The sequence below is a fragment of the Miscanthus floridulus genome, chromosome 19, assembly GCF_019320115.1.
Source record: "Miscanthus floridulus cultivar M001 chromosome 19, ASM1932011v1, whole genome shotgun sequence".
NCBI classification, from domain to species: Eukaryota; Viridiplantae; Streptophyta; class Magnoliopsida; order Poales; family Poaceae; genus Miscanthus; species Miscanthus floridulus.
Window position 1 is genome coordinate 108,180,059 of NC_089598.1, and position 27,094 is coordinate 108,207,152.

Consider the following 27,094-nt stretch of genomic DNA (forward strand, 5'->3'; position numbering starts at 1 on the left):
GTAGGATAGCCACTTTGTTTGTTTCGTGTTCTTTAGTTCACAAATAGACATATTTGTGAAATATTGAAAGTGGTTAATAAGTTTTATTTGATGTTTATCATATTTGCCATATGATGCTTTTATTCGCTCTCTAGTAGAAGTAATTTATTTGTTGAGATGCAAGTATACAATAAATAAATATTACAGTTGAAACGAAGAATCACAAGCAGCAACTTAGTTGGTTCTGTCTTTCACATATCGGACGTGTCCGGTATTACTATCGGACGTGTCCGGTATTACCAGGGACAGAAAGTGCTTCTGCTCTGTGTATTTCGGACGTGTCCGGTATATATACCGGACGTGTCCGGTACTGCATGGACCAGAACACTAATTGTGTTGCAACTGAGTATACGATCCATACATTTTTCATATATCCCTAACTTACTCAGAAACTTGTGTTTTTTTATCAAATCTAAGTGGGTTGTGAGCATCTCTTAAACTCACTTTTAAATATGGCAATCTTATTTGGTTCATGGTCAAAATGAAAATTGGCTCTCAATTTCTTATCAGAATAAAAGTGCTCGTTGAAAGTCATTCAAAATACTTGAAGCACTTATTTAGGGGGAGCTAAATTTCTATTTTGCACCTTTGTGGACTAACAAATTTATCTAGCACTCTTTGTAGTCCTTTGGATGAAAAATTGAATTTGTATCAAGCATGATTACTTGGCAATCAAGGTCAACATAAAGATTATCATGCCATGTGTCTTCTTAGTGGTATTCTTGTGGGCTCAAGGCAAAGGTATGTTTTTACATACATGTATTGTAAGTGCATCTAAGGCCCTTTACATGTTAGAATGTGCATCTGTGTGACATAGGAGAGATGTTTTTCAAAACCCACAACTAGCATGTGTAGGTGGTGTGAATTTGAAAAACTATTTGAATCTTGGTCTTTGTGACCTAGCCTTGCCATGTGATGATTATAGCTCTCCTTGATTGTTTGATTGGCTAATCACACATGACATGGCTTTCTTAAGTCCACAATCTACTTTGTCTCACTTTATCTCTCTCAAGCAAGCAAATTATTGATTATGCCATTTATTTGGAAAAGAGAAAATAAATTGATGGCATTCGATAAGAAAAGTGATAGTACTCGGTTTGGATCAAGATCATACACCTTTTTGGACTGAGCAACAACAGAGAAAGGGTTTGGAAGAGTGAGAACACATTTTGGAATTATTTGGGCCAGCCCGCGTATACCGGACGTGTCCGGTATTCTACCGGACGTATCCGGTATGAGCAGGACTATAAAAACAGCCCATACCCCTTCGGCCCAAACAGACTTGCCTCTTCCAAATCCACCCAGCCGGCGCCTCTCTTCCTCACCTAGGGCAACCGACGATTTCACCAAGAAAAGAGAGAGAGGGAGATCGCATTGGAGAAGGCTTGCATCAAGATTGAAGGCCCGGGGACTTGGATTTCACATCGCATTCTCGTCTCTTCTCCAAAGGTACCCTAATCGCGGACCTCGTCCGATCTACATGGTTGAAGACTTGTTTTGAAATTCCTTCGGTCAATATGCTACATTAGTGATATAGAAGCAATGCCCAAAGTTTGGAATGGATCCGTGATGGTTAGAATCAAGGAACCCCGGTTAGGGTTGTTGGTCGCCCATACCGGACGTGTCCGGTATGCTACCGGACGTGTCCGGTATGGCCCAGCAGAGCAGACTCCCTGCTGTTCTCTGATTCAATCCTACCTAGAATTGTTTGTTAGGCTTAGTATCTTTTGTATCTACGTTTTGCAAACTTTTTGACAGTTGTTTGTCAAGATGATTGTAAAATCATGGATAAAAGATTCTTTGTCTAATTGCAATTCGAGATTAACTTTGGTCATTTATCTGAAATTTCTTGCAAATCTTTGGATACAGGACAGCAGTCATGAGTGGACGACAGGAGCCTAGGTCCAAGCACAGGCATGATCCAGCACTTGAAAAGTATAAGAAGGCAAGACAGGAGATGCATCCTGGATTCCAGCCAAGCAGCAGGAGGCCTACCAGGGCTGCCTCTAGTGCAGCTCCTCAGTATGTAGAGGGGTCAGGGAGCTCTTCTTCTGACACTAATTCTGATGCGTTCAGAGTGGAGCCTAGAGAAGATAAAAAGAGGAAGAGCACTCATAGAGGATCAGATGGTGACAGCTCAGATGAGGAGCAGGAGATTGAGGAGGAGGAGTCAGTTCCTCCAGTTCAGCACCAGCCTGGTCAGGGGATGCATTATGGTCTTCTTGAGACACGTCTGCCCAATGTGCCCTCCTATGTTCCCAGAGTTGACTACAGGGGAAAGGGTATGACCAGGAAGGCTAGAGATGAGCGAAGGGTTGATCCGAGGAGCTTACCTAAGGTTCAGTACGATCACCGCTTCCAGACAGCCTTTCACCTGGACTTCTACTCCAGTGTGATTCTCACCAGGAACCCTGTGATTGCCAGGTCTCAGTGGATTGACTGGCAGTACGTTACAGAGTTGCAGAAGGCCTCAGTTGATCATGCCATTGCCATTTGCCAGCGCACTGGGGTCTATGAGATCATGGAGTTCCAGCATGACTGGAACACAGAGGTAGTAGCTCAGTTCTATGCTACTCTATTTGTTGAGGAGGATGAGCGGCGTATGCACTGGATGCTTGAGGGCCAGTGGTACAGTGTTGACTATGATGTATTTGCCGCCCAGCTTGGTTTCTCTGAGGATGATCTCCAGAGGGACAGGATCCACACCGAGCAGGTGTTACCTCCTGAGCAGCTCGCATATATGTATCCTCCTGGTGGTCAGAGAGGAGCTGTGGGGAAGGTTCTAGGTCTTCACCCTACCTACAGGTACCTGGACAGGATGTTCAGGAAGACTATTGACTGCAAGGGTGGAGACAAGGGCACCATTGCTGATTACTCCAGGAACCTACTCCACAGGATGGCACCTGATGCTCGGCCCTTCAGCGTGTTTGACTTTATTTGGTCCGAGATCAGGAGTGTCGGAGAGAGGCCCCTCAAGGGCTGTGGTTTTGCTCCTTATATCATGCATATGATTGAGCAGGTGACAGGGCACACATTTGAGTATGATAAGATTCACAAGGCCCTGAAGATTATTGCAGATCTGCCTGAGACCGGGTTACCTCCAGCTGGACCAGGAGGAGCAGCAGCAGCACCAGAGGCAGATGCACCTGAGAGTGGTGCACCAGCAGGAGCTTCACCTTCACCACGTGCACCTTCACGTTCTACTTCACGCCGTGGTAGTCCTCCTTCGCCTATCCGCAGGCTTTTCAGCTCCATTTTTGGGATGTGCCGTGACATCCAGACTAGGCAGCAGAAGGAGAGGGAGGCTAGGAGGAAGGACACTCGGACTTTGAAGCAAATTGCTTCTAATCTTGAGCTTGATCCTCCTAGGTCTCCTCTATCAGATGAGGCAGCTAGTGAGCCTGAGACTGAGGAGCAGCAGCAGGCTAGATATGATAGAGAGTATGTTGAGTTCATACAGCGACAGCAGCAGCAGCAGGCACCTGAGCACCCTGACACTCTACCTCTTCAGGCTCGTGTGCCTACTCACTCTCAGCCACGTCCCAGCACTGCAGACGACTATGCTACAGATTGGTGGAGTGACCTGACAGGTGGTGGTGGCTTCTACGGGTCTGGTGGCTATGACCCGTCTGGTGCGGGTGGTTCTCGTCCAGCCGGTGTTGCACGCTCAGATGATGAGGATGCTGGTCGAGATGATGCTGATGATGAGTGATCTCAGCTTTCCGTGACAGCTTGTAGCCCCTTTGTCCTTTGTATGTCATTGTTGGACCTTTGTGGTGATAGATGACAAAGGGGGAGAGAGACTGATTAAAGTTTCAGGATAGTTTCATTTGCTTATCTTTGTACCTGAAGATATGTACTGCAGGCTGTAGTTTGTTTTTGAGCTTCATTGATGTATCTTGGATTTGAGATAGATTGTATCATGTGAGAGATGAGACTTACTTATGCTTTATCTTTGTATCTCCTGAGACATGATCTTTATCTATATATATCAGTGGTTTCTGGACTTGAGAAAATTTGTAATGAGTGCTATGTGTGAATTACATGTGTCATATTTATTTTCATAAGGACTATGCATGCTAGAATGAAAATATTTGATGTGATGCCTTTATATTTATTCTTGTATGATATATCATGTCATATGCATCACGATTTCACTTTGTCACACACACATGCACCCCACGGATGCAATGATTTAGGGGGAGTCTCCTATTTGTGTTAGTATGTGCAATTGACATTTGAGGTCATTTTGTGGATTCTAATCATAAGCACATATTAAGGGGGAGCCTCTCATAAATCATTGAACCCAAAAGTTTAAATGTTTATATCATTTTGTAAGCTTTAATCAAGTTGTCATCAATCACCAAAAAGGGGGAGATTGAAAGTGCATCTAGCCCTTTAGTGGGTTTTGGTTGATTGAATGACAACGTGATTAAAGGACTAACCCGTTTGCTAAGTGTGGACAGGTAATAGGTTATCTCAAAGGCACTTAATGAAAGCCAAAATGATGTGTTGTTGTATAAACAATCTAGTTCAAGCACAAGACAACAATGCAAATGAAATTCATGTGAAGGCTTATTTATTGTGGGATTTCCATGTACTATGTGAAAGCAAGCTTGTGATTATTAGTTAATGAGACATGAGGGATTGCATATGGAATGGTCTCATATTTGAAGCTTGCTAAATTAAAATGAAAAAGATAACAATACATATGAATGGATGATTCAACACAAGATGTGACTTGATGGCTTGAGATGGTGAAGATAGCAAGGAAAGGCTTCGAGGTACTAAGCAAGGGTGAAGGGCAAGCGACGGCTTGGCGGCCGAAGAACCTAGCTAGGGTGAAGAAGAAAGTACTTGCATTTAGTTGAGGTACTAATCAAGCTTAGATGGTCATATTGATGTGAAGGATCAAATCTATAATGAAGTATTTGATGGAAGTGACTTGATACATTTGGGATTATTCAAACTTGATGAATGGAATCAAGTCACATGCTCAAGATGGCTATGCTCAAGTGAAAAGATCAACATCAACATGTTAGCACCCTTACTTGATGAAGATTGGAAGGGACGGCATCAATTCAAAAGAACAACTCAAGTGGTACAAATTCATATTTCCGTTTGTCTTGAGTTTAATAGGTATGCCGTACTATTAAGAGGGATGCATCATGTTGATAGATAATGTTTCATAAGTGCTCAAGCCAACCCATGTGAGTTTTGAGTATTTGAGAGACAAATGAGCTAACTGATTTCTTGCTGGTCTGGCAATACCGGACGTGTCCGGTATTCATACCGGACGTGTCCGGTATTTGTCCAGCAGCTGTAAAATTGTCGTTCTCGGGTTGGTTCGTCGGGAGTTCCGAGATAGGTCGGGAGTTCCGACGGTCGGGAGTCCCGGCATGGGTCGGGAGTTCCGACGTGTCGCACTTCGACCGACTTGGAGGGTTCACTGTCCTGGTCATACCGGACGTGTCCGGTATTCATACCGGACGTGTCCGGTATGGATGACCAGATGCCAGCGGCTAGTTTTCAAAAGCCGTGAGGGTCGGGAGTTCCGACGTGAGTCGGGAGTTCCGACGGTCGGGAGTTCCGACATGTGTCGGGAGTTCCGACACCTCACTAACTTTAACTCAGTTACATGTTTTTCAAAATTACTGAGGGTCGGGGGTTCCGACTTGAGTCGGGAGTTCCGACAGTCGGAAGTCCCGGCATTCTTCGGGAGTTCCGACGCCTCACAACATCACTGTAACTTAGTTACCGTTGGCGCAGTGTAAGTCATACCGGACGTGTCCGGTATGCATACCGGACGTGTCCGGTATTGCAACGGCTATAAAACGGCTAGTTTTTCAAGGGGGCTATAAATACCCCCAAGCCTCCACCTTTGGAGGCTGCTGATTCTGCTGAAATAGACACACGTTTTTTGAGCCTTGCCAACTCTCCTAAACCCTCTCTTAGTGAGTGTGTGATCCAAATTGCAAAAATCAATTTGTGGGTTAAGAGAGAATTTGAAAAAGAGAGCAAGCCACCACTTGAGCACTTGTGCATATTGTCAATCTCGTGATTTGCATTTGTTACTCTTGGACTCTTCGGTCCTAGACGGCTAGGCGTCGCCGGAGAGCAACCGAGAGATTGTGGTTGCTTCGGAAAGTTTGTAACGGTCGATTCCGCCGCCTCGGAATCAAATTAGTGGAAGGAGGAAAAGGAGTTGGAAAAGACTCCGGCTAGAGTGACCTTCGTGGTACCCTCTAGGGCTGACCTTCGCTGGGTCGCCCGCAGCCCCCTCAACGGAGAGTAGGACTCGAACGAGTCCGAACTTCGGTAAAACAAATATCGTGTCTTAATTCGCATTTCATTTGATATTTGTGTTGCTCTAGCTGTGCTGCAGGTTCTCTGTGCATACTGTCATCTCCATTAGGTGCCTGCAGTTTGGTTTGAAGATAGAAATCGAAAGGAGCAAGTTTGGGGCTGATTTGCAGAAATCGTGTATACCGGACACGTCCGGTATTCATACCGGACACGTCCGGTATTTTCTGCCTACACTGAAAATATTTATTCTCTGTTCTAACTTGGTGTTGCAGGGTTGTAGCCTCTAGATATATTCTTTATACCTTGTTCACTTTGTGGCTAACTTGTGAGGGGTGGTAATACTATTAATTTGGAGTTTCCATTTTGGAAACTCCCCTTTCTAATTGTTTCCGCATTCAAAGGTGTTAATTTTCAGAAACGCCTATTCACCCCCCCTCTAGGCGGCATCCTAGGTCCTTTCAACCACCGAAACAAAATGGCTCCTACTATTTATACCTTTGCCTTGAGCCTTTTTTGTTTTTCTCTTTCTTCTTTTCAAGTTTAAGCATTTGATCATCACCATGCCATCACCATTGTCATGATCTTCGCCATTGCTTCATCACTTGGAGTAGTGCTATCTATCTCATAATCACTTTGATAAACTAGGTTAGCACTTAGGGTTTCATCAATTAACCAAAACCAAACTAGAGCTTTCACTTGTCTCACATCTCGCGTCCATGCCACCATTGGCTAGGTTTCCCCTATGCAAGGCATGACCGTATGGTTGCATGTGCCCACAACATCGGGAAGCAAGGAGTGATTGTTTGGTTGCAAGATGTTGGAGCACAAGTATGCCTAGGAGATCCACGAACGGACGTCGGCAAGCGTGCGTCGCGTCCCACGGGAGCCAGCCCATGAGGAAACAAAATTCATTTTCGTTTCCCTAGAGCCAGGCCAGTGGGGGAGATTTGCACGAGCGGGATCTAGCCCAAGTCATGGTGCAGACATCCAAACAATTTGTAACTGCATCCCGACAGCCTAGGCCAACACATGTGAGCATCCAATCAGGCCCTTAATGAGTAGGAACAACACAAAAGAATGGCAAACCCAACTATCGCATGTATCCGTGCTCTCTCATGATCATGTACATGTTCTCGACATGGTTTTGGTTTGTCTCCACGCTTCCTTTTTGGTAGGTTTCTGTGACACCATTGTCACCAGTAACTTCAACCACCACAAAATTTTAAGTTGGTTGTCGGCCAACGAAGAGAACGTTTTGTGTCAACCAGCATAGCTTCCAAATATAGTAAGAAAGGCATCAGCAATAGTGACACTAAGTTTTGGGGGTCAAGCTAATGCCAGCTAGCTCCAGTAATAAATATTGTGTAGCAACCTATATTAAAATCCATGTAGGGTTTAACACACACAAAATAGACTTTGGGGCTTATTAAAACCCACCATCGACCCTATCTGAATCCTTAAAGCACAATTGTTGTAGCTCCTCGCTGTCCTTGTTGTTGCTTGCTCAGCCATCGGACTCTTTTCTATCACTAGGGCTTTAGCTGTACCACTCGCATGTTGTCCCACGGTGAGATGAAGTTCGTGATCTCCAGATCCACAAACGGGGGCACGCAGAGGCTGATGTGTGTGAGGCATTAGCGGAGGTGGAGTTTGAGAAGAGAAGGGAGGTAGCGTAAGAGTGGGCAAGAACATGGAGGCAAGAAGCTCCTCAAGGGCCTATTCGTCGGATCCCAAATCAAGGGGATTCGATAGGATCGTGGGGGATTAAATCATCTACGAGTTAAAATCATCCTCAACACCCTTCAATCCCCTCTAATTTATTTGTTTTGGATCAAATGAACAATACATAATGGGGAGAATAGGTTGGTGGAGCTCGGTCATATGGATGTGGTGGATGAGGCTATGGATGTGTCATGTTTTCGATGTTGGCTAGGCAGAGCTATGCCCAGATGTCATGGAGTAGGCGGTGGAGTTGGCCAACACCGTATGCTTGATCGTGCACCATCAATCCGCTTGACCAGAACAAAGGACCAATCTAAGGAGACCGAAGACCCAACCCTTGGTTCTCCAATTCTCCATGCTATTTTAGGACCGAAAAAGATCGAATGAGCCGTCGCTATAAACCGAACCTCTAACCCCTAGTTACAATGTCACAAATATATAATCTGTAAAAATAACTAAACATATGCTTACCATTTATGGCTTCTTGTTAGAATCCTGGATAGCCTGCAAGATAGAAAGCACGATTACTTAGGCCCTGTTTAGATTCACTATCTCATAATAGTTATCTGGCTAATAGCTTATTATCTGATTTGGATCAGCTAGTGGGATAGTTGTTATCTAAAGCACAAGCTAACAATTGGCTAGTCTATTATCTACCTGTTTAGATCTAAAAGAGATAATTATTAGCAGATAATTACTACGTATAAGGATCCTGAATCCAAACAGGGCCTTAGAAAGTCGATGATATTTCATGGTCAGATAATAATGGATAAGTTCTGGTTGGCTAGTGTCTAAGACAGATAATACCAATAATGAGAGGAAAATGCACAATATTAATATGGTTCGTGATATCTTCATGACCATATATAAACTATTAAATTTATCATTTTATTAATTTTCTCTCATCTAATAAGTACTACGAAAATTAAAAATTCCAATAAGGAGCACCTGTATATTTTTAATTATATATCACATAAAAACAGTCCTCTAATCCAACAAGGAAAAGAATTAGAAAAACAGAAAATAAACACAAGGTCAGCGACGTGGTTTGGAGCCTGGGCCAGTGGGCCTAGACAGACACGGAGACACCTCGACCAGAACCCAAAACGCAAAAGCACAGGAGCATCCAGGCCTGGTCCACGCCCATGCAAATTCTATACAGTAGTTCAGTCCGGGTCTCTGGGACCCGCTTCAGCTCCACTCTTCGCTTTTTTTGTTGCCCGTTCACCCCGCTGCGCTGCGCTCAGCGCTCGCTCTCGCTACAGCCGCCGCCGCCGCCGCCGCCTGACGCGAGGTGCCCAGGTCTTCGTCGGGCCCTCTTCGCCAGTTCTTGGACTGGTGCTTCGCCCGCGGTGAGCACCGAGGGTATGCCCGCACTTCTGTTCCCTTGATGCCGTGCGGAACCGAGCACCCAAACCCTAGCTTAAGCGGACTCTGATGATCTGTTCTAGCTGTGTAGATGCGTACAACAATGGCCTTTACTCGATCCGCGCCTGTGATGTGCGATTTTGTCCAGCCATCCGCCCGAGGTCTGGGTGGGTCCTTCTGATCGATCGCGTGAGAGATCCGTCCATGGATCGTAGGTCTGTTTGCATGGATGATGGACCAGTCAAGCACATACCAGGGGTGGGGTGTTGTTGTGGCGCACTGTATGATTGTAAGGAGTGGAAATATACCAGGGGTGGGGTGCTGTTGTGGCTCCCTGTATGATTGTAAAGAGTGGAAATGGTATATTCTCCAACATGGGGATGGAGACTCACAAAAGCTTTGGGATGGGGGAACCTTGGACGCGGGAACTCTTTCCCGCTTCGCAACAACGTTTGATTAAGTTTTAATTGTTTGTTCCCACCTCCGTGTGGCGGGTATTAAAACTAAGACGTCATGCGCCTGTGCCCTTCACGCTTCACCACTGTGAACGCATAGGGGGTCCGTGCTGCGTACGGAAGGACGTTGTTTTTGTCCTGTGTAGTCATGGTAGATTTTTAAAAGCTGTTGAGCTAATCAGAACATGGTCACATGGCTAGGTTTCTTAATTGAAAAAAAAGCAGACTAGGAAGTGCTTTCTTTGGATCTATGTATGTTTACGGAGAGCATGGGCATGGACATGCTATGCATATGATTTACTACACCGAATACTGTTTCTGTTTTTTCTGTTTTATTCACTTTGCATCCCTCAATATCTGAATGTGGTAAATGCAGATAGTAGCCTAATTGCATTGATTTGCAGTAAGCAGACTTAGGAGCTTTTGAGTTGGGATGAATATTTTTAATGCTGCTAGGCCTTATCATAATGACGTGTTTTTATTTTTTTCCTCTCTTGGTTAATTATGTGTCGTTATTATTGATGCCTTGTATTTAATTTATTTTCTCTTTCTTTCTCTTTTTTCTTGGTGGCTCATGTTGGGCTTCAACTCTAGCCCACCTCAACTTGATAGAGACTAAAGGGCTTTGTTGTTACTGTTGCATTTTTTTTTGGGTGCTGGAGTCAACCTTCATACTAAATTTGGCTTCCTGAATTTTGAGGTTCCCAATGAAGTTTGTTTGTGCAACACATCAGATATGGTTTGAAATGTTTTTTTTTATCACAAGACTGCATGTACTGTAGTATTTAGTTTCCTACTTGTAAGCTTTCATTTACATGTCCTTGGTTGATCCTGAGCGTTTTCCAAACTTTTCTACACTAGTCTATATCTTAATACTCAATCCATAATTTTGTCCTTAGGAATGGTAGCAAGCTATGAGGTTCCATGCAATGGTATCCTTATAATTAGATATCGTAGCAATCGCATTGTCCTAAGTAAGTTCATTTGTATTCCTTGACGAATCCATCAAGAATTGGAATAAAATCTAGAAGATAAAAGAGTTCTGTTTATTTAGCTATTTAACATATTATTTATTTAATGTGCATGTGATGCAAGCAGTTTTGCGTTTTTCACCCATAAACTCTGCTGCATCAATCAGCATCTGAAAAAGCATGGCATCTCTATTGTCGTTATTACGCTTTGCCCTCTGAATATGCGTCATCAATCATTATTGCTGAAATAAAGAAATGCTGCACTAGTAGTTTTTATCCCAAGGCATAAGGAAATGCATTAATATGTAAGGTTCATTGCAAATCATTGAACCTTCAAATTTGTAGGATTGATGTATAGACAATTGTATCCATGTTTATAATCCAATTGTACACTTCTCCTCATGGCAGCATGTTGAAAATGGCCAATTATTGAGCTTGCTTGTCATGGTTACTGTTAATTCATTGTATCGATTCTCAAATATCTGTAGCTCAGGCAAAGATAGACTTGTTATTTTTAAATAAACAAAATCCTGCAGCAAATAATTATTGCTTTTTAAAACCATTTATTCTTGACAAGGAAGCACCTTAAGTCCTTAGCTCCTCTAGTTTATGGAATGTTCTATTTCTGATACGTGTCTTTTGGGAATAAAACACTGTTAAACTAATTTTCCTAACAGCCTATGTTTTCTTTTCAGGATTGTGCATCAAGAATACTTTTTGTCAAGGAGTTCACTTGAGGAATGCAAGAATTAGGATAGGCCAAGTAGAATTGTTTTTTCTGTTGGCATATCCTGAGTTTCCTCTGATAAGGATCCTGTCTCACCACCTGGGTCAATTTTATCAAACATTTTTGCCGCCAGCTGCCTTAACTACATACTACAAATTTTAAGGGGATTTGTCTTTGGTGGACTGCTTCTACCTTCAGTTCACACTTTTGCAGCCAGCTGCCCATGGCAACAACAAAAGCAAATGCTAATGCTGTTTGTTGGAATGCAAGTTCTTCTAGGCAGGGAGGCCAAACTTCAAGAGCTAGTGGTCCTCAAAATGTCTGCGTAGCTAATGCTGTTTGTTGGAATGCAAGTTCTTCTAGGCAGGGAGGCCAAACTTCAAGAGCTAGTGGTCCTCAAAATGTCTGCGTAACTAATATGCAAGCAGAGCTATCATCATCGTCATCAGGCCATGGAACCAAATCATGCAGCCTCTCTGTGGACCACTCTTTGTCACATAAGCCTGAATCAGAACGCTCGATGGGAGCAACTGATAACCTGGATTCTCTAGTAGCAAATTCAATAGGCAGGCTTGTCTTTGAGGCTGGTCTTGAGTCTGATTTTGTTCACTTGCCGTCTTTTAATGGCGTGGTTGATTTGCTCACCCGTGGGGCTCGGATTGCAATGCCTTCTTATGAATATATTCTGCAAGTGCAACTGAGTGAAGTTCAAAAGCGTGAAAAGGCTATGAGGCAACACTGGGAGAGAAGAGGCTGCAGTTTGATATTGGATAGCTGGAAAAGCCGGTGTGGGAGAAGCTTCATTAGTGCTTTCGTGCATTGCAGAGAAGGGATGCTTTTTCTCAGATCCATAGACATCTCCACAATATTTGATGATGTTGATGAGCTTGCAGCAATGGTCTGTTGTTTGATTGATGATATCGGTGTCCACAACATTGTTCAGGTCATCACCAATAATGTTTCACTACATATGCAAGCTACAGAGCATGCTGTGCTAAAGAAACATGACCAGTCATTCATATTCACAGTATGTGCTGATCATTGCATCAATCTTCTGCTTGAGAATATAGCTGAACTGGATCATGTGAAAGATGTCCTAACGAAGGCAAGAGAAATCACGTTGTTTTTGTATGGCCATGCATTACCCATGGAACTGATGAAAAAGTTCTTTTATTTTGACTCTGAGATCATAAGCAACTCTAACTTGAAATCGGTGGCTAAGTTTCTCACGCTTGAGACCCTAGTGTCTCAGAGGGAAAATCTGATGGAGCTGTTTAGCTCGTCGAACTGGGTTTCCTCTGATCTGGCTTGTACAAGTCTGTCCATGCATATATGTGAGGTAGTCCAAACGGATAGTGCATTTTGGAGTGCTGCTGATAATGTTTTGAAGGTTACAGGCCCACTTATCAGTGTATTGTATAAATTGGAAAATGATAATTGTCCAGTGAGTGTCCTGTATGATGCCATGGATAGTGCAAAAGAAGGTATAAAAAAAAATCTTGGTCATGAGCATGGTAATTACTGGCAGATGATTGATCGCATATGGGACAATTATTTGCATTCCCCAATCCATGCTGCTGGTTATATTCTCAATCCAGGACTCTTTTACGCTGACCGGTACCGCCATGATTCTGAAATCAGCAGTGGCATCACGACCTGCATTATCCGAGTGGCTAGAAGTCATTATCATGCATTGCATGTAGCTGAACAAATGGATCTATATCAAAGAAGATCAGGTTTGTTTGATTCAGATTCAGCAATTCAGGAAGCTACTGGAACACCTCAAGGTAAAGGCCAGTCCTGATTCACTGTGTGAACCCCTTTGATCTAAATATTTCAGGACATTTTAATTTGTACCTTTCTCCTGGTTTCGCACCTTCATATTCATAGTCTGTCTGTTATTTGATGTGATGCTCTTTTGTGTTGCTACTAAGTGCCGTTATTTCTGGTTTATCCAAATTTTAATTAAACATGTTAGATCTGGTTAGGATGCTTGAACTCCATACCAACTTAAATAGAGCAGGAGTACCATTCTCCAGTGTACAAATTGTTATGTACATGCAATATTGCCTAAAGGCAGAAGTCCTGGTTCTTTCCCGCTAATGAGTAATGTCATATTCACACAACAATCTCTACAGCCACAGCTGCGCTCATCTCGCTGCCTGCCACAATTGCTCCTTGTTCCTTTTGTCAAGTTAATGCCTTGTCATGATATATGTCCTAAGTTGCTTTCATTGAACATACCATGCATGCTTGTCTACTAATCCCAAGGTAGACGCTAATGTTAATTAGTTAATGACGGTTTGGGTTAAAGAAAGGCCCATGCTAATTTAAGTAAACAATAACTCAGGTTTAAATAATGCTGTGTCCACAGTCATTAAAGCATGATGTTCAGACAAGGAGAAACAGCAGAAAAAAAAGTGTTTTGCTTGTCTGAAATCTCGTGTTTTATGACTGGAGGCAGTAGACTAGTAGTTCTGCAATACCCCCATATAGTTGGATGCTACTCCCTCCGTTCCAAATTATAAGACGTTTTGGCTTTTCTATATTCATAGCTTTTGCTACGCACCTAGATATATGTTATGTCTAGATACGTAGTACTCCCTCCATTCCTGTTTACCCGGCGTACACGAGTTTTTGTAATCAGCCACAATAGCAGGGGGGCAGTAGTACCAAGGCATATAGTCATTACTCCGGCTCGACTCGAAGCGACGCATGCACGCATGCTGCATGCATGCAGCTCAACCGTCGCTGCACTAGCTTAGTATACTCGAATAAAAGATGATTTAGTGGCCAGCGGGGCGATGCTAATTGCGGCACAGCAAAGCACAGCTGTTAATACGGGCGCATATCTCCGTAACCTTCTTGGTATCTGGTATATGGCCTTGTACGCCGGGTATACTGGAATGGAGGGAGTAAAAGCTATGAATCTAAAAATGCCAAAACGTCTTATAATTTGGGACAGAGGAAGTACATTTGATATATGCTTCTATATGCTATGGTGTGAGGCCTTTGCTCCCATGATAATTTGTCACCTGATGAAATACCATATCTGATTTTTTTTTTTTTGGTTTCAAGTTCATGATTTGCATTTTGATACCCACTGTTGATATGCTTCGTATTTGTTACCTTGTGCCCCTCCTTAGAAAATGACTAATGCATGTTGCCAACAAAGTTATCTTTCAACTTGCTTAAGTTACCACGTTCAACAGAAGTTAGTCTGTGTCCTCTGGATTAAATGGTGTAGAAATTAGAATCAGGAATTTATTTTGAACTGTTACAAAGAAAAAAAGAATAGAAACCTACCAGTGTGATGATAATTCCGTTAAAGGAGTTGTGTCCTTACCTGTGTTTACCTGAAACAAATCGCAGATGTCTGGTGGGAGAGACATGGGAGTGGCACGAAGGAGCTACAATCTTTTGCTGCTCGGATCCTAGGCCAGACATGCTTCGGCGCTACTAGGTACAACCTTGACAAGAGCTTATCCGAGAGGCTGCACACCCAGAAGCGGTCCTTCGCCGATCAAGAGAGGTTCCGCAACATGGAGTACATCTACTGCAACCTTCGCCTCGCGAATGCGGTGCCTCGCCTGAAGGGTCCTCCTGCCGCCCAGCATGGTAAGGTCACTGCCCAGCTGAGTGACTGGGTGTCGGCATAGCACACCCCCCTGCTGGCCCCTGGTTGCGCGGTGAACTGGCTTGCGCTGGGGACGCTGCTGTCGGTCTACACATACCGTGCTGGGCCTTTCCAACAATTTGGAGGCCTGGGAAACCTGTGTTGTTAAACCTGACATTTTTTTTTTGGCCGGATGCGTAATTTCCATCACCTGAGGTTGGATAATCGATTTAGTACATGGAGGAAATGGTTTCGCTGACTAACGGCGGTTTGTGTGTTTGTTTTAAATTTTAAAAAAAAGGCGGCCATCGCTGGCTTTTGCACCCCAGTCGACTGGTTTGTTGTGCGTATTGAGTCGTGGAACTGCATACTAGTACTGTAGCTCAGTGAGCCGCGGTGCTGGCAGTTATGGCCGCCGCAGCAGCAGCGGAAGCAGCATGGAGCAGTAGCTTGTGTGCTTTTGGGCGGCGTGGCCACGCCTGTTTTGTAGCGTTTCAATGCGCTCTGCTTTGCCTTTGTCCCCCCTGCTCGTCCCAGTGTCGTCGCAGGTCGCAGCTAGCTGTTGCATTGCATCCATACCATTACTCCCGTCGGAACGAATTGAATTGCTACTGCGCCGGCAGGCCGGTCGGCGACAATGGGAGCAGCATGCTGCGTCGTAGTGGGCGAGTTGCTCTAGCTAGTGCCGGAGTGTCCTGCCCAGTGGATGGTAGTGGTTGCATTTGCTGTGCGCCTGTGCCCCAACAACTTCCACTGCCATGCTATTGCTATCTGCCGAAGCGTCCATGGGATGGTGGGACGCCTAATCTGCCCAAGGAATGAGGAGGACCAGGAGAGCATGATCGCGATTACTACCAGGTTTTCAAGTTTGAACTCGGCTGTGGATCTGCGATCCGATCCTTGGGCTCCGTAAACGCAATGCCAGTGCCAGGAGGCAGGAGTGGCGTCGAGCGGCGTGCAGGGCGGAAGGCTGCCTGGTGGGCACTAGCGACGGGAGCAGTAAACAATGGCGGTCGTGGCCTCCCTCCGAAAGGAAAAGACGAAATCGTAGGAAGCGGACAGGCGGGCGGGACAAGGGCTGGCACTGGCACGCGTCTCGCGGTCTCGGGCTCGCTCGGTGGCGCCGTGGCGGGACGGGACGGGATCAGCCTTCCTCTGCTGGCTGCTCGTACGGGCTACAACTACGAGCTCGGGCTGGTGCCTGGTGGCGGTCACCGGCACGCGCATAGGACCGCGGATCGCGCCACCGTGCCTCTCGCACCGAGCGCGTAAACAATGCAGCGGGCGGGCGTTTGCTGCTCTCCTAGGTGATCCACTGACCGTCCGTCCTCTCCTCTGTAGCGGCAGCCGGCCGGCAGGTGCGTGTGGTGTGACCACCCATCCCAGTTCCCATGGCACGCACGGCACAACCAACGCCGGTTTGCCGAGCTTACACGCTTCAGCACAACCAATGCGTGCGACAGCGATGGTGCTACTGCTATCGATGTCATCGATCTATCGTGACGGCCAATTGACCAAATGCGCCGGCCGAGCCGAGCCCAGGTGTGGAAGTGGAAGCGTGGACCGAGTAGAGTAGCTTCGGTTGGGTTGGGTCTACTACCCGCCTGCCTCCACCACCTCGAGTGGCGAGTTCGGCCACCCACTCCACGCCACCGTGGCCCGTGGACACGGCCACGTAGCCCCGCTCCCCGCCCCGCGGCCCAGCCGGCAGGGCCAATAAGCGACCGTGCATTTCAAAATTTGAAGACCAGGGCACCAGGCAGTCAAACCAAGCGAAGATCTCCCGTCCCGTCGCCTCGCCACGCAAGCCGCCTCCCTGCTCCTTCTGCCGGCGGTGGCGGCAGTGTCGCCTCTCCTCACCCCAGCGAAAGCGCGGGCCAGACTCCGACCTCGCCGTCTCAGCCCCGAGGCGGGGGAAGCCCGTCAGGGTGAGGCCGGGACGACACCACCATGCCGCTGCCGCTGGCCAAGGCGAGGAGGGGGTTCTCCCCGCAGCCGGAGCCTCAGCCCGCGCGGTCGTCCGGCAGGTCGCAGCTGGAGCAGGACGTGAGTCACCGATCCCTCTCTCTCTCCGCCCGCCTGCCCATGCCTACTCTCCTCACTCCCCCTCACATGGAATGCACGCACGCGCGCGCGCGCAGGTCAAGAGGCTGCGCAAGGCGCTGCAGGAGGAGACGGCGCTGCACGCCGTCCTCGAGGGCGCCCTGGGCCGCGCCGCCGTCACCCTCGCCGACATGGCATACCTCCCCACCAACGTACGCACGCCCGCACGCCCACGGTTGGTTTGGCTTGGCTTCCCCGGCGGCGGTCGCTGACATTAGACGGTCTCTCCTCTCTCTCTCTCTCCTCTGCAGGCGCAGGAGCTGCTCTCCAACATCTGCATCCTCGAGACCGCGGTCACGAAGCTGGAGGAGGAGATGGTCTCCCTGCATTTCCAGCTCATCCAGGAGAGGAACGAGAGGCGGCTCGTCGAGTACCGCCTCAAGCACCTCCCCCCGCCGCCGTCCGCTTGCTCCTGCCACTCCGGGAAACTCGGACCAGATGTACGTATTTCTCTGCTCATCGACATTATTCCTGTTCCTGCTTAACAATTGCAAGATTCATTTAGACTGCAAATAACATACGGATTTATCTTGCTGAATCAGTTTGTACTACTATAACGTTGGCCACTGCATTCAGTCTGTAAGGGATGGAAATTCTGTGTTGCTTTCCAAAAACGTGCCATATCCTTCTACAATAGTCATGCCAAATACCTTCACTTACCATTCTGATCTCAACGCATCATCTCCTGACTAAATTAAGAAACTATATATGTTTCAAATTTTAGCTCAGTTATTATCTTCTTAGTCCGTCTTTTCACTGTCTACGAACATTCATGTTGCTACCAGGATACCACGGGCGAAAAATGCAGTAGCCAAGGGGAGGAGGTTTATCCTCGTGCTGCCTTGCATGAACAAGCTGTGAAACTACAGAGACAGATCTCTGTTAAAGGCTTCGCAGATCCTAATCAGCTCTCCGAGGACATCGTCCGCTGCATGAGGAACATTTTTATTTCGCTATCAGATTCCTGCAGAGACTCCTCAAGGAATTCCTCCTTGGCTCAGCAGTCTATTCCATCCCCCACTGGGAATTATTCAATTTCTGCCTTCTGGTCTCTGTCGGAACCGTCGTCCATATCTTCTTGGGTACAGAGCCCTCAGGTGGATTTGAACTACAACAATAATCTATTAGCTTCGGAGACTGTTTTTGACCCTTACAAAGCCCGTGAGAAGCTTAGCTGGGCTGACATAGGCAACTACAGTGCGGCAGCTGAAGTTTCGTGGATGTCAGTTGGGAAAAAACAACTTGAATACGCTGCGGAGTCACTTCGCAAATTCAGGTAATGTGTCAAGCAATATTTGTAATACCTGCACCTTACTGTTTGTAACTAACTGAAACTATGACAATTGGTGTACCAAATCATACTATAATCCACTGGCTTTAGCTCCACGATTCAGTACATTGCCTCTTTAGTACCACTTTACCTTTTATTTCAATGCCATTAAAGATGAGCACCTGTTTCGTCCTTCATGGTATTTGGGTTAATCCAACAGTACTAATGAACGCCTATTAGAGTGCAGATTGTTCATTGAGCAGCTGGCAGAAATAAACCCTATTCACCTCAATGATGATGCAAGGTTGGCATTTTGGATCAACTTATACAACGCGTTGATGATGCACGTACGTGATTTTGAAAACTTTAGTTCTTATTAGGGTAGCTTAATGTGTGGGAGGGCACATGTTGAACATTTGTGACATTTTTTTATCCCTTTACAGGCTTATCTTGCTTATGGTGTTCCACGAAGCGACATGAAACTGTTTTCACTGATGCAAAAGGTTTGCTAAAGGAACCAATTATATTGTACATTAGATTTGTTCCTATGTTACATACATGCTAAGCTTGTTCGAGAAAAAAAATATTTGTTCCTATGTTAGCTGGGAGTGGGAGCCTGGGACTCTTAAGTTAATAGCATGTCAGCAATTCAAGATTTCCATTTTTTTTGCTTGTTGTGTGACATGCTTTTATTTCTGGAGAATCATATCATTAATTCATTATACTTGTTTTCTCTCCAGGCCGCATATACAATTGGTGGGCACCCATTCAGTGCTGCATTTATTGAATATGTAATTCTGAAGATGAAACCACCAAGTCATAGGCCACAGATGGTATACCACTTACTGAAAACCTTGCAGGGCATTTAGCTGACAGTGCTTCTTATTTCGATTTCCTTCAGCTAACCAACACAAACCATTAAAAGTTATTGCTGTCTTTGGTTGAAGGCCCTGCTTCTTGCCCTTCAGAAGATTAAGGTACCTGAGGAGCAGAAAAAATTCTGCATTGCGGCACCTGAGCCACTTTTGACGTTTGCCCTCAGCTGTGGAATGTATTCTTCTCCCGGGGTAAGCTCAGAGCATTTTCCTTTGGTTTCCTTCATTTGACACCAAGATTAGCACTATATTTTTTGTTGACAAGCTAGTTGATTTGCTAGAATGCCTTTCATGATTGTCCCTAGCGCAAAGATTTAATGGTTGACAAAGGACTAATTATCACTGTAGGTGAAGATATACACAGCAAACAATGTGAGGGAAGAACTTCAAGATGCACAGCGTGATTTCATTAGAGCATCGGTAGGAGTAAGTCGAAAAGGGAAGCTTCTGGTCCCTAAGATACTACACTGTTTTGCCCGTGGTTTTGTTGACGACAACAGCTTCCCTATTTGGATCTCGCATTTTCTACCTCAGCAGCAAGCTACATTTGTCGATCACTGTGTGTCTCAAAGGCGGCAAAGTCTCCTGGGCACCCGTACTTTCGGCATCATTCCATTTGATTCTCGGTTTCGCTACCTCGTCCTGCCAGATACGGGATCTTTAAATTAACTGCCATCCGAGATTCAGATGCTTCCTTGCCCAGATAACATGAATGGTAAACTGTACTAGCCTTTAGTGTTTTTTGACTGTTATATATGAAATCAGTCACAACAAAATTTGATTGCCTTCAGCTGATATATTTGCATGTTTTCAGACAGCCTAATCGCTAGCAGGAGAACATAAACAACACAAGTGACGAAGTCCAAGCCCTGATGGACAGTTGAAACAGTGTAATAGCTGTCTCTCGAGTTACCAGTATGTCTGGAAAAGTAAGTTTATATCCAAGGACCATGGGAGTCTCAAATTTGAGAAAGCAGTCACTGGATTGGCCCGTGTCATTGGAAGTCAGATGTATGTCCGTTGGAATGTCTTAATTGGTTCGTCTTCCTTGACATCTTGTCGAGTTTCATGAAAAATCTGTACATAACTCCTACTTCCAGATAAAAACTTAAGTTCATCATGGTTCTGACAACATGTATATCCACGTGCATAGGGCTGTGCGCACAGACCCTATTATCGTGTATGAGCTAGAATGTAATATTAGACAAGTCCAGTCCATGAGAATTTAATCTCCATAGCCTATACCCTCCATTTGCATTAATGATATATCAAGATTACTACACTACATTCCTAGTAGATTTTCTCAGTTTGTTGAAAAAAAGGTATCAGCTAGCAAATGCCCCTGGATCCAACTGCATGTGTTACTGACTAAGTTACTGTACCTTATTACCCTTGTTGCCTCTGAAATTCTGCTTTTGGAGGCCCGGCAGAAAAACTGGATCTCAGTCCAGCCTGCACTGCAGCCATGACAGTTGCTTCAAGAGCTTTGGACTTGACAAGTTACTGAGTTACTCTGTCGCCTCAGGGTCCATCCTGCCCATCCTTGATGCCGTTGCAGATATCCGAGCACTCTATCAGGCTAATTGAACAACAAACTGATCAGACTTGAGCTCACTGTTTGTGAAAGAAGAGGGAGCTGCAGGTACCCACCAATACTGCCGGCTGCGGAAGCCGTCCTTGAACACCACGAGGGGCCTGCGCGGCACAACACAAAAACCCAACGTGAACGACGACATGGACCAGGTGAAGTGAAACGTACGCACCGGCAGTAACCGTCCGCCGGTGCAGGTTCGGCGGCTGGTTTACCTCCTGACGTTGAGGGGGCCCTCGCCGGGCGCGCCGCCGCCGCCGCGGATGCAGGTGCCGACGCACTTGGTCGTGCACTGTAGCGCCTTGGCCGACCTGGGGTGCTTGATCCGCTCCTGTTTCCCGTCGCCCCCTGCTCACCAACTCCTCGTCAGCCACGCCTACGCTACGCATGCACAAAAGGTTGCGAAGCATATCTGCACGCACGAGCGCACGCACCTGAGAGCGTGGGCGGGACGTTGGAGAAGGTGTCCGCCTGGGGCGCCGGCGTCGAGAGGATGGCCGCGAGAGCCAGTGCCACCACGGCCTGCGCCGCCGGCGCCGACATCCCCCTGGCCTGGGTGGCTGCCTGCGTGGCCTCGGCTCTCGCTCAGGCGACGGCGAGACGGTGGCAGTGGCACAAGACAAGAGAGCGCGCACCGTGGCCTCGCGGAATCCAGGTAGAGAGCTGTGGCCTGTGGCCACCGGCCAGCCACCCGGATCAGCCTCGCTGGCTGCCGAATCACCAGCACTACACCAGTGGGCCTGCGACTGGGGAGGAAGATACGATGGACCCACTTGCTCCCGGGCTAGGCCGGATCTTTACCAGGTCTGCGGCACCCAGCCCAGCGCTTGCATCTCACTCAGGCCGAGGCCCAGGGAGGACCCGACCATTATTCGACCGCGGCCCACGTCGCGCAGGACTCCCCCGAGTCCGACTCCGACGGCGTCCGCCCGCGTCGCGTGCCATGCCGGCCGCCGCGTGGAAGGAAAAGTGGGGGGCTCCCTTCCCTTCTGCTGCTCCAGTTTTACCAGGCCCCGTGCCGTGCGTCGCGTCCACGCGAGTTCCGTGCGCGGCGTGAAGGAGCAGGCGGTTGCAGTTGGAGGTGGCGGCGGCGGGCGGGGACGAAACCCTAGAGCTTGAGCTCCAGCGCACGGGTCGGGTCCACCTCCCCGCTCCCGACTATGAGCCGGCGGCAGGAGCTCTGCAGGAACTTCCAGCGCGGCAGGTACGGGGTCTTCTCCTCCCCTCTCCGTTGCCGCGGCATGCCATTGCTTCCGCTTTTATTTCAGTTCAGTCGCTTTGCTCGCTCGGGATGCCCGTACCTCGAATTTGCGTAGTTCTGTGGTTTTCATTCACGTTCTGGATGGTGCAGCTGCAAGTACGGAGCGCAGTGCAGGTTCGTGCACGCGTCCTCTCAGCAGCAGCAGCAGCAGGCGAAGCCCAACCCGTTTGGGTTCGGCTCTCAGCATCAGCAGCAGGCGAATCCCAACCCGTTTGGGTTCGGCTCTGGGAGCAGGCAGCAGCAGCAGCAGTCTTCCTTAGGTGCGCAGTTCCAGCAGCAGCAGCAGAAGCCCAATCCGTTTGGATTTGGAGTACAAGGCGGTGCGGCTGCGCAGTCCAGAAACGCTCCTGGTCCGGCAAAGGTTTGTCTGGTCTGATGGATACAAGTAATCTGTTTTAATGAATTGTTCTCACTTGGGGAATTCAGCTTGTGTAATGGTGTAATGGGTGTTCTTGTGTGTGACTGATGGATTTTTGTCGGATCAGCCATTTCAAAATAAGTGGGTAAGGGACCCCTCAGCTCCGACGAAGCAACAGGAAGCGGCGCAGCCTCCACCAACAGCCCACATGTGAGTCCGCGATTGTGGAGCACTGTACTTTTGATCCTGCTTGATTACTCCTTGCTATATGTGAGTCATCAACTTTATGATTTTTTTTTTGCCAGCTCCTGTACAGATCCTGAGTCTTGCAGACACCAGATTGCTGAGGATTTTAAGAATGAGACTCCACTCTGGAAGCTTACGTGTTATGCTCACATCAGGAGGTAAATAAGTAACTCATCGTGCTTCAACCAGTGGCCTCTGCCTCCCTCAGTGCAGTTGCGCTCATCTTCTTGTATTATGTTTGCATTAGTGGTCCTTGTGACATCACTGGGGATATTAGCTTTGAAGAGCTGAGAGCTAAAGCGTATGAGGAAGGCAGGCAAGGGCATCCTCTGCAGTCAATAGTAAGCTTTAGCACTCCCAACTTTCTTCCCATTATCAAGTTTTGATTTGATTGGAATTTTCCAGTTTGAAGTATGTGATCTTGCACATTGAAATATGTGATAAAACATTCCTACAAGGGCCATGGAAAATGATATATCATAAATTGTATGAAAACCACATGTGATATTATCAAATGTTTGTGATATCGTATCTGTGTGTCTCTTATCCCTGTTAGGTTTTGTAATGGTAGAGGCATGCAAACTGTACCTGCTTGAGCAACATGACCTGGTATTTATCAGAGAACAATTGGAGTTGTGCCTTTTTTAGCAACACAACACTACTTACTTTAGTTTCTATTATATACTGACATACTGTATAGTTTAGTCATCATAACTATGATCTTTGATGGATTTTTATCAAGAATGAACTCCAATTCATTGGTTTCCTTTCCTCAGGTCGAGGGTGAAAGAAATTTGCAAAATGCAAAGCTGACAGAGTTTAATAATTTTCTGAGCAATCAACGTCTATCGGTATCACAAACTCCAAGCTTTCCAACTGTGGCTTCGTTCCCTGAAGTGAAAAATAACTCACCATTTGGGGTTTCTCAAAATAACGGACCACCAGTGTTTAGTAGTTTCAGTCAAATTGGAGCAGCATCTAATATTGGACCTGGGTCCAGGTAATATTCACTTGATCTTGGAGGATGGGCAGTAGTAACCTTAGTGTTAATTTGTTGGATAAACTGATGATTCCATCAGAAATCAGTGGTCTTCAAAATAATCTACAGACATTATTATGCATTTTGATCAGTCTGTTTCTGTGTGCATGTACCGTATTAAATTCAATGAGCTATCTCATGCAGAACTACACCAGGAGTCCCAACCAATAGTATTTTTGGTCAATCTAACCAGCCGAGCCATCCAGCATTTCCTACACCTACTTTTGGCCGTTCTGATATGAAATTTGGAGTTTCAGGTATGCATTATTGATTAATCCATGCAATTACACTGCTACCCTTTATTCAACGAATTTGGTACATGGTCAATCCAATTATGAGTAATATAGTTTGTGTGATTGTGTCTATCCATGTCTAGATGGTCTTTAATCATTCTGATTCGTGACTCTTTGTTACTTTTTGGCATCCGTTTATAAAGAACTAACCATTTGATAAGTTGCTAATGTATGCCTAAAGATTTGGGGATAATCCTGTATATCCCTTAGGAAGCACATACATTAACTTATATACAACTTTTTTAGGTTGTAGTTGGACTCAACAGGAACTCTCTTGGACTCTTTATGGACACTAGTATGGGCTCAGAATTAAATAAACGTACTAGACACTGACAGTTCTGCATATCATTTTCTTTGTTCTCTTTTATTTTTTTCTTAGTTTAGGAAATATGTGATTCTGCATATTGCTTTTGGTTGCCATTTCAACTTATATAGGATTTTACAGGTTCATTTGGAAGCCAGATATCACAACAGTCATCTGGGAGTTTGCAAGGCTCAAACATGCCCAGTGTTGGCAATTTCCCAAAGCCTCATGCTAGCTACCAGCAGTCCCCTTCCTCCTCTAGCCATCACAGAGACATTGATAGGCAGTCACAAGATTTACTTAGTGGAATTGTGGCTCCTACAAGTGCCACAAACCAAGCTCCTGTTGAGTAAGTCCTTCAATAAGATGCACAGAGTATGCTGAACTTGTGAGTATGTAATATGCAGAACTTGAGTACATGTCTTTTTCTTTTGTGTGTGTTGTGGGGGGCAGGGGGTAGGTGGAGAAAAAAAATGACCAACACTATAATGAATGGGTATTATTTTTTCATTCCGTGAATATGCAGTACTTGTGTAGATGTCATGGAGAAAGCGCTGCTCTTTCTCACAAAGGACTTTCTAAAATTAACCAATCAGACTTGAATGTTCATGAATCATGTATATATGCTTGCTTTTGTCGATTTGATTAGTGAACTTTGGAATTATTGTATGCGACATTGTGAATTTTCTTGTTGCTTATATCCATTTTCTCCCTATGTTTATTCAACAGGGACAATAAAAATGAAAATCAGGATGATAGTATCTGGTTGAAGGAAAAATGGTCAATTGGAGAGGTATGGAATACTTCCTCGTGGTCCATGTTGATGGTTTTATTTCTAAACTTGTTTGCCTATAGATATCCTGATATGGTACTATCCAGATACGGCACATGCCTGTGCCTGTTTTATAATTGACCAGCCATTCAGTTGTCAATCACGGATCACCCACATGTTGCATGTGATGTACAATTGTGTATGATATGCAATTACCTCTAGTTTCTGAATCAGCACCGTTTGCAAGATTTTCTTATCTTTTGCATGTACCTTCCTCTCTAGCTGTATTTAGTTTCTTTTCCTTGCTGAGCACTAGTTTGATGTGCATTTCTCATGTTTGATTTTTTTTTCTTCTAAAATTTGAACTATTGTGAGACCTATGTACTATGTTAGGACATAAATTCATTTTGGTAAGAATTAACCTTGTTGCTGTTTTACTCAACGGAAATCCATAATTAGTTATACTTGTATGTTGACTATTGATGGGAACCTGCTTATCTATCTTGCTACATTTTTATTGCATATGCGATCATATTTAGGGGCAATAGATATCTGCTTTTAATTCACATGAAGTGTTTTTCAGATTCCGCTAGGTGAACCGCCACAGAGGCACATCAGTCATGTGTTTTAGGAACATTCTATGTCGTGGAGGCACTATCAAGTTAGCTTCGCTGTCTCCTTCCATGTTGTCGAGATAGCATCTTACAATTTCTCCTCCAGGTACAATGGTACATGTTTTCTCTGGTTTGCTTTGGTTCATATCAAAAAAAGAATCTTGACATGTCCGATTCCATTATTCAAATATGTTACAGGTTGATGACCATAACAGCATAGCAAATTGGAGGACATAAAATGCACTTGAAAGGCTGATTAGGAAGCGTAGAAACTTGCTGTATCCGGCATCACATACTCCGTAGTACAGTCTTTCCTTTTCTTTTCTTTTCTTTTTTTAACTACTTCGTCACATTTAGGGCTAGCAACATTTCGTTTTTATTGTTTTAGCGTATGTTGGGTTCAGCTATGGGCTTGAAAAAGTTGTTGTAGCTATGGAAAAGCTGTTATGAGTTGTGCTGTGAAAAAACTATAGGTTGTTTGATTATGAAACCTACCCCTATCTCTTTATCTTTATTGAAACAACTATAAAATATTTGTCTATTTCCACCTATTTGAAAAAGTTGAAGCTGAAAGCCAAAAGTAGGCTCCGAAGTGTTGTGAAAATTATACTACGCGAAAGCAGCTTGTAGTTCTACATGTTTGGTCGACATTCTGTTCTTTGAGCAGTAGAAGCATTTTCTAAAAGTTGAATCACACTTAATATGCCTGGTTCGGAGCTGATGAAAGGAGCAATCAGAACTATCGTAGTTATGATAGACTCGTGCCCATCAAATGAATGTTTTAGTGCATATGTTTGTAGCCTTATGGATGTACAAAATGATAGACTCGTGCCAATCAACTGAATGTTTCAATGCATATGTTTGTAGCCGGCTGAACAAACTTAAGGTGTAATTGTGCCAGATAATAACAATGTTAGCACACCCCTCCATTCATGGCATAGAAATAATTAGTACCGGTACAAACTGGATGGATTTACACGACCTTACGATAGAGAGGATAAGATCTCGAGCTTAGAAATGGACAAATTGGAATGGGAAAGGAAGATGATTCAAGATCCAAAGAGACTAAGGGGCTGATGGGTTTGCCATGCCAAGGATTTGACAAACCATGATTTTGGCTATTGTTTGGTTTGCTAACAAAACTTGCCAATCTCTCACATTTGG

General features: G+C 45.4%; 4 protein-coding genes across 5 annotated transcripts; 3 read left to right on the forward strand and 1 right to left on the reverse strand.

Moving 5' to 3' along the window:
• Positions 1 to 9,275: 9,275 nt before the first annotated feature.
• Positions 9,276 to 15,520, forward strand: LOC136528443 (uncharacterized). Of its 2 annotated transcripts, none has more exons than XM_066521403.1 (3): positions 9,276 to 9,432; positions 11,557 to 13,375; positions 14,961 to 15,520. In XM_066521403.1, exons 2-3 carry the CDS (start codon positions 11,812 to 11,814, stop codon positions 15,245 to 15,247), a joined length of 1,851 nt encoding a protein of 616 aa, XP_066377500.1. In that variant the 5' UTR covers positions 9,276 to 9,432; positions 11,557 to 11,811; the 3' UTR covers positions 15,248 to 15,520. The 2 variants fall into 2 exon arrangements, with proteins under 2 accessions (XP_066377500.1, XP_066377501.1); XM_066521404.1 differs by having other exon boundaries at positions 9,276 to 9,419.
• A 1,451-nt stretch (positions 15,521 to 16,971) lies between these two features.
• Positions 16,972 to 20,405, forward strand: LOC136528186 (uncharacterized). The gene is made up of 10 exons (XM_066521112.1): positions 16,972 to 17,250; positions 17,346 to 17,459; positions 17,559 to 17,747; positions 18,093 to 18,583; positions 18,825 to 18,924; positions 19,021 to 19,080; positions 19,318 to 19,410; positions 19,525 to 19,644; positions 19,801 to 20,167; positions 20,267 to 20,405. Exons 1-9 carry the CDS (start codon positions 17,155 to 17,157, stop codon positions 20,119 to 20,121), a joined length of 1,584 nt encoding a protein of 527 aa, XP_066377209.1. The 5' UTR covers positions 16,972 to 17,154; the 3' UTR covers positions 20,122 to 20,167; positions 20,267 to 20,405.
• LOC136528187 (uncharacterized) lies at positions 20,320 to 21,738 on the reverse strand. The gene is made up of 4 exons (XM_066521113.1): positions 21,478 to 21,738; positions 21,259 to 21,391; positions 21,103 to 21,147; positions 20,320 to 21,031 (listed from the first exon to the last, which is right to left on the reverse strand). Exons 1-4 carry the CDS (start codon positions 21,584 to 21,586, stop codon positions 20,974 to 20,976), a joined length of 345 nt encoding a protein of 114 aa, XP_066377210.1. The 5' UTR covers positions 21,587 to 21,738; the 3' UTR covers positions 20,320 to 20,973.
• A 159-nt stretch (positions 21,739 to 21,897) lies between these two features.
• On the forward strand, positions 21,898 to 26,471 carry LOC136528097 (zinc finger CCCH domain-containing protein 46-like). The gene is made up of 11 exons (XM_066520996.1): positions 21,898 to 22,247; positions 22,395 to 22,665; positions 22,790 to 22,872; positions 22,968 to 23,066; positions 23,156 to 23,249; positions 23,685 to 23,908; positions 24,092 to 24,204; positions 24,686 to 24,893; positions 25,274 to 25,337; positions 25,900 to 26,036; positions 26,129 to 26,471. Exons 1-10 carry the CDS (start codon positions 22,204 to 22,206, stop codon positions 25,945 to 25,947), a joined length of 1,248 nt encoding a protein of 415 aa, XP_066377093.1. The 5' UTR covers positions 21,898 to 22,203; the 3' UTR covers positions 25,948 to 26,036; positions 26,129 to 26,471.
• Positions 26,472 to 27,094: the final 623 nt, after the last annotated feature.